Genomic DNA, 7,072 nt, shown 5'->3' on the forward strand with positions numbered 1-7,072 from the left:
CTCTCCCCAGTCTTGATGCACTTACTGAGCTGGGGTTAGGGGTGCGCTCAGACCGGTCCCTGAGGGTGCTCAGCAGGGCTGCGTTCATTAACCCCTCTCCCTCTCCGTCTCCCTCTCTGCCCAGATCTGAAAGGTGTGGTCTCTGCCAAGAACGATATCCGCGTGGAGATTGTGCACAAGGAGCCAGCCTCGGGAAGGGAGACGGAGGAGCACCCCACGATCAAGCAGCTGATGGTAAGGGTTTCCTTCCCCTCCCTGTCAGCAATTAACGGGTTTGATGGTAACGAGCACAGGCACACACAGTGCGGTGCCATAATCCCCTCCCTGGGCAAAGGTGCTCATCCAAAACCTTCCTCTTGAGGTACCATGCAGTAAAAGCTCCTCAAGTGAAACTTTGCTAATGAGGAGCAAGGACGGGCTGAGGCTGATTGCAGCAGCCCAGCTGCCCATGGGGCTAATTGCAAAGCAAGTTTGCCACCTCGCGCGGGGGGAAGTGCTGCAAACTGCAAGCAGGCACACAGTAGGTGAACACGGGATAATAATAAAGTAATTAGCCAGCACGAACGGCACTCTCCTGGATACGCTTGAGATATTAATAAGTGCAAAAGCAGCACGTGCAGACGGTGGTTTGCAGACTGCTAACCCAGCGGTGTGTGGCCAGCCCAGCGTGGCGTGGATTTGCCGCTGGGGAGGGCTGTGGCAGGGGAGGGTGCTGATGAGCAGGAAATTCATCCCCACGGTGAGTTCAGCTTCGGCCCAGGACTGGCATATCCCCACGGGCACGGGCTACTCCTCTCACTGCCAGCACCTCTTTTCTCCACATCTGAGGCCCAGCCTGCTGCCGCTGCTGCTTGCTGGTGTCGTGTTGGAGGTGACAAATACAAGCCGAACAAATGATGAGGTGAGTCGAGCCAAAGAAAGCCAGGAAGCTGTAAAAGGTTGGAGAAAAGAGCAGATGTGAGAGGGAGAAAGGGCTGAAGCAAGCAGGGGCTGCTTTCTAGGCTGCTGGGTTGTTTTTGCCCTCTGGATTTTGGGGCAGCAGTTGAAAGCATCACTACACCCTGCTGGGCAGTGCACGTGTACAGCAAGTGAGGATGCAGGAGGCGATGGAGCCCACCAGCCAAGCACAGAGGTTTCTGTGCTGGGAGCTTCATCCTCAGAGGGGCTTTGCCCAGGAGGGACCAGCAAAGGCAGAGGTGACCTCTGTAAGTGGGATCTCTGCTTTCCAGGCAGGGAAGAAGGAAAGGGGTCTGAAAACTTGTGGGGGGGTTCTTTTTAGATCAGCCAAGCAGCTTTGCTCAGCAGAAGGGCAGAGCAGGCTGGGCTTTGGTTTTGGACCATGCTGCAGAGATGATGGGGAATATGGAGTTTCCTCTGCGTGGGACCCTGTGCCACCATCTGTACAGCGCTGCCGGGGAGCTTCCAAAGGAAGGGCTGAGATTTGCCTAAATGCTGCTCAGATGCTCAAATGCTGCTCGAATTTGCCCAATTGCTGCTCCATCAACACGCTGGAAGCCTCAGCAGAGAAGACAGATGAGTGACACTTACCAGTGACGAGCGGTAAACGGGGATGAGGATAGTGATGGGAGGCCAGGGACAGGATCTGAGCCTGCAGGATACTGTGGGGGCGAGCAGGGTGCAGTGCTTGCTTGGCTCATTTACCAGAGCCAGACGGCGATTCTGCAGCCACGTGTGCCCTTGATGAGGTTGGTACCGGAGCAGCACGGCACGGCGCTGAGCACGTTTCAATAAGGATGTTGGCAGGATGGAAATGGTGCAGAAAAAAATGACAACATTGATTTGATAGCAGGAAAAAATGCCTTACAGGGAGAGGTTTAGAGAGCTCATGTGTTTTAGCTCATCAGAAAGATTTCTGAGAGGTGATTTGGTTGCAGCATGCTGTATTCAAGCTATTTGAGCGCAACCAAGGCAGGCAAAATCGAGCACAGTGAGGTACAACACGACAGCATAGCAGTGAGTGTGCCTGGCTGCTGGACTGGGGGGAGGAGGAGATTTCCCCACTCTCATGGCCAAGCTTTTCCTGGAGACACATGAGCTGAAAATAACCCTGTCAGAGCAACATCATCCAACAGGCTGGAAGAGATGGCCTAAAGTCTCTGAGCCTGATGCTGGGTCTCCATGCGAGTTTGGCACTGACTGGGACATCCCCGGAGGTGAGAAGACATCAAAGCCCCTCCACTGCATGGACCGGATCCTCCCTGTCCTCATCTGCCCTTGGCAAGAGCACCCCCAGCAAACACTCCCCAAATTCCCTTCCCTGCTCGGGTGCTCACCCCACTCCCCCTGCTCGCTGCTGGGAGCAGCCTCCTCAGGCAGTGAGCTGCCTCGGCCCAGGTGCTGCACAGCTTCCTGAGCAGGCTCTGTGTTTATCACCAGCAGATGAAGTTGCAGAACTCATCCACTAACGAGCAGTGGGTGCTGAGACCCCTCTGGCAACGCGCTGCAGCACCCTGCTTGCTCACCCCATCCCCTCCTGCTCTCCCTCCTCCCTGCACCAGCACCGTGGCCCCTGCTGCTCCTTCGTTTGCACCTCCTGAGCTCACCGGGATATTTCCTGCCCACGGTGGAACCTGAAATTATCTCCTTGCCCTCAACAATGTTCCTAACACCTTGCAATTTAATATCAACTGTGAACTGCATTAACACACTGGGCGCTGGAGCAGCACGATCGTTAATGCAGATGTTAACAAAAGGCAGCTCCACATCAGCCCCTTCCCTCTGTCCCAGGCCCTGCGGGAGTGGAGGTGCAGCCGTGGCATGGACGGTGCTTTGCTCTGCTTAAGTGTTTTGGGCTGCAGAGTGACAATTTTTTTTTTTCCCCCTTGTTTTTCCTGAAAATCATTATTGCATTTGTTATTCTGCAGCCATCTGTGACCTCCACGGTGCTCTGTGCTTTTCACAAATAATTATTCATGCATCTGTAAATTCATTAACACCTTAGGAGACACGTCATGCTGTCTGATTTGCATATGTTCACGTTGTCTCAGCACAGTGCCCCCCCTCTAGACGGAGGAAGGCTGCCAGCCCAAAGAGGCCAGCAAGCAAACAGCCACCAGAAGCTGCAGGCAAGAGCTCCCGTTAAAACGTGTGATCCCAGAAAAAAAAAAAAAAAGCAAGCCTTCTGCAATGACAGCTTTGTCTCTTGTTCCGTTCAGCCCTGACATGCCAGGGTTCCTGGCAGCAGCACAGTTCGGCTCCGACGCTGCCTGGCCGTGATGAGGGACAGCAGAGGAGTGAAGCACCATCAGCTTGGATGTGGTTTATCCTCATCTGCTGTCACGGCTCAGTGATGGGGTTGTTACTTCTGGTGGATTAGGGTCTGTGCCTCAGTTTCCCCACCTGTGAAATGGGGCTGAAGGTGCTGGATGAGACTTCCCTGCTGCCAGGGATACTCGTAACAGCGATGAGCCCAAAGGGACCAACACACAAGAGCATCCCAAATCAAACGGGGTCCAGTGCAGCCAGGTGGGCCCAGGCATCGCTTTGGGGTAGAATGGTGAAAACAACAAAACCAGGCTGATGGCCTTCTTGCTCCACTTTTTGTCCCCATCCTCCTGCTCCATGGGACAAATCCCCACTTTGGTCGCACCTGCAGCCACCACTGCACACATCCTTGGCTCAGGAGGTGAGCTCAGGTCCAAGTTAAAGAGAAAAAAAGCAGAAATTCAGGGCAAGAGTCATTTCTACCCGCAGCCCAGCTGCCAGGGCATCGTGCTTCTGCCTTTCTTCCCAAGAAATGCTTCAAGCACCCCGTGGATTATCAGGAATCTGATAAGCAGCGTCCCTCACCTCTGTTAGGGTTTGACCTGTGCAAGTTTCAAAGTACATTTGAGTGTCATCCAATTACCCGACAAAGCAGGAAACATTATAATTAAACCCAGAGCAAGGGGGGGGGGGGCAGCCCCCCAGGCAGGGCTCTCGCCAGCCTGGATGGGTTCATCGCCTGCCTCTGTGCTGGGACCCTGCCGGGGACTCCGCAGGGAGACCCATTTTAAAAACATATTGTCTCCTGTAATGAAAGCAAAGAATTTAATATCCGGTCTGTTGAATTCACCATCCCAGATGAAAGCAGCTTCATTTTGCGGAGCTAAATGAGGGAGAGCTTCAGCATGCGGAGGATTAGGCAGCGCGGTGCTGGAGCACACCCAGCCTGGCGAGCAAGGCGGGCTTGCCAGCAAAGGGAGCAGCCTGGGATTTTAATATTTAAGAATCATTTCTCTGCCTTGTGCGACCTTGAGGAGTCACCTTCATGGCTGTAGGAAACAGCGTAGCAAACCTGGTATGTTGCTTTGCAGTGGGGAGCCTTTTGCAGCAAGAGAAACCGAGGCACGAAATGATTACGGATGCCACGCATCGCACCCCGTAGCCATGTGGGTCAGGAGGGAGCAGTGGGGCTTGGGCATGGGGAGGGGGAGAGAGTAAGAGCAGCACCCTGATCTCGGGATGCCAAAGCTGGCACCACCCGGTGCTGCCAGGAGGCATTAGGAGCTGGCACGCTGCCCCCGGGAAATGGGGACCTAGCTGGTGCCCCCATGTCCTGCTCTGCTTTGAACATTTTTCTCTACCCTCCTCCTCCCCTGCTGTCTGTGCGTTCATAATCCTTATTAATAGCGGTGATGGAGTTAACGTTCGTCCCCACTCTGCATATTGACATGTAGCCACCTGTTTGAATGAGGAGCCTCCTCATTAACAGGCTATTTATATACAGCAGCTCGGCTGGCATTTGATAGTCACGCAGCACTCCGAGCGCTGCCCACTCCGCAGCAGATGCCCTTTTGTGCTCAGAGGGATGGAGAAGATATGGAAGCCATTTAGCGGGGGAAAAAATAAAATAAAAACATGTAGCAAAAGCCACTCACTTTGGGCGAGCTGGGAAGGAGCTGCCTGCCCCTGCCCAGGTCTGGGTTAAAGGGTCGTGCTTGAGCTTTGCCAGCTGAGGATGGAGAAAGGCTCGTGCCTCCCTCTGGCTCATTTCCCAGCCAAACCGGAGCAGCACGGGCCTGGCCGGTGCCCATCGGATGCCGGGACGGGGATGAGTGTGGTCAGGGACTCCCAAGCTCTCTGTTTACCCAGGGATCAAAAGGAGAGGAAGGAACGCAAACGAGCGCCCCGCTGCCCGCTAATTGACAGCATGAGATTGCACTGAGCTAAGTCGTGGCGCGGGCTTTAATAAAGGTCACGTTAATGAATGGCTTAATTTGGGAATTAGAAATGAACGGCTGCGCGTGCTGCACGGGGACCCAGTGCCCTCTGATGGTGCAGGGGCTCACTGCAGCACCACACCCCCGGGGGAGCCCCCAGACCTCCCAGCCCCGGGCACAGGCAGGTCCCCAATGGGCTATAGGAGCGCCCCAAATCACCATGGCAAGAGGCACCATGAAATGCCTTAAAAGACCCCAGAAAACCCATGCCACCACTCGACTTTGGTGTTGCAAGGCACCAGTGGGACCCTGCCTTGGCGGGTGTGCTGCCCTGCCCCGCTCCAGCCCCCAGTCACCACCAAACCCCAGAAAAATGTGAGAGGAGAAGGGGTTTCTCCATCAGGGACTTGGAAATCCTTTGGGCACAGTCTGTACGGCCATGTGCAGCCTCCTGCAGCCGTCCTGCAGGGATTTAGGGGCCCCTCGTGCTGCAGGTTCAGCTGCCCTGAGTTTCGTGCTTGGTGACACGTGTGTTTATCCTACTAAATCAATGGCTCTTACAAGATTTCTTTTTTTTTTTTCTTTTTTTTCTTTTTTTTTTTTTCCTGGAAAAACTCAGGTACTTTAATTTATTGCATTTAATAGCCATATCAAAGGCTTTCAGAAGATGAACGGAAAGCGCTGCAGGGTGAATTTCCACAACCACTTACCGTTTTAAAAAGGGAAGAGAGAGGGAAAAAAAGAGCAGGCACACACGGAGGAGTCGGGCAGGCCGGCTGTGCAGCCCTGGGTCTGCAAGCGGGACGGGGCTCGGCGCCTCTATGAGCCAGAGCTGCGCGATCCGTGCAGGCAGAGATAAAAGGCAGCTGAGAAATTGGCCGATAATTATTCAGCGTCTGCACAGACCCACCTTTCTGAAGTACGGATAATTAAAGTCGTATTCTAATTAACGCACACCTTGCCCCCAGTTGTGGTTAGCCTTCAAAAGAAGAAATAATGAGGTGGGGAGGAGGGGGCTGCCCTGGTGAGGCCGGTGCGCCTGGGCGGCAGCATCCGTATCCAGAGCAGCAGCGAGCAGAAATCAACCCCAAGGTGTCAGTTCCTGACCCGTCCCTGCCGGCACCACTCCCAGCAAGGCTGGGTAAAGCCTCCAGGACTCGAATATTTTGAGAGAAGCCAAAGTCAAGAATTTAAAATAAAATAAAATAAGGATTTCACATTAATTATGGCATTAAGGACATGCCAAAACCCATCTGGGATTTTATTTTTTTTTTACTGAGAAGTTGTCTAGCAGCCAAATTCAGGTTAGGAGGAAAGGATGAGAAAGGAGGAGGAAAAAAAATAAAAAAGACATTCTGGGGGTTGTTTTGGACAGGGGTGTCACTGTCAGCAATTCGCAGCCACAACAGCTGTGAATAATTCACCCTCTGCATCAGCTCAGCCTTTTTGGTCCTGGCCAGAGGGGAAGAAAGCAACTTGTGAGCAGAGCATCAGCTGTGCAGAGGTGTGATGCTGCCCTGCTGGAGTGGCCCTGGGCAAATCCTTCCTGGAGTCACCGCCAGGAGCAGGGCTGGGGGTGCTCATGCCCAGTTGCCTCCTTTCCTAGATGGACCGGGGGGAGTTCCAGCAGGACTCGGTGCTGAAGCAGCTCGAGGTGCTCAAGGAGGAGGAGAAGGAGTTCCAGAACCTGAAGGTGAGCCAGGCCCCAGGACAGAGCCTCGACAGCAGCCACCCTCTGTCCCCAGCCCTGCAGACAGAGGTGCCTCCGTGTCCCTCGGGTGCTGGCGTGGCCCTGTGCCAGCCGTGGGGCACGATCAGCCCTTCCCTTGCTGTATGCCACCCCTTGGCTCCCGTGGTGACCTCTGTCCCCATGCCAGGAGGGATGCTGTGGTACCCCCGGTGCCATCTGC

The 7,072-nt window shown here is 54.3% G+C and overlaps 1 protein-coding gene across 3 annotated transcripts in view; it reads left to right on the plus strand.

Annotated features, from left to right (window-relative positions):
* Nucleotides 1-7,072, plus strand: part of KIRREL3 (kirre like nephrin family adhesion molecule 3) — a 321,962-nt gene that overhangs the window by 312,825 nt on the left and 2,065 nt on the right. For all 3 annotated transcript variants that reach the window (XM_068659552.1, XM_068659554.1, XM_068659555.1), the window contains 2 exons: nucleotides 125-234; nucleotides 6,769-6,855. In XM_068659552.1, coding sequence (XP_068515653.1) covers nucleotides 125-234; nucleotides 6,769-6,855 — 197 coding nt within the window. The remainder of the gene's footprint in view (nucleotides 1-124; nucleotides 235-6,768; nucleotides 6,856-7,072) is intronic.

Source organism: Anas acuta, chromosome 23, assembly GCF_963932015.1.
Source record: "Anas acuta chromosome 23, bAnaAcu1.1, whole genome shotgun sequence".
NCBI lineage: Eukaryota > Metazoa > Chordata > Aves > Anseriformes > Anatidae > Anas > Anas acuta.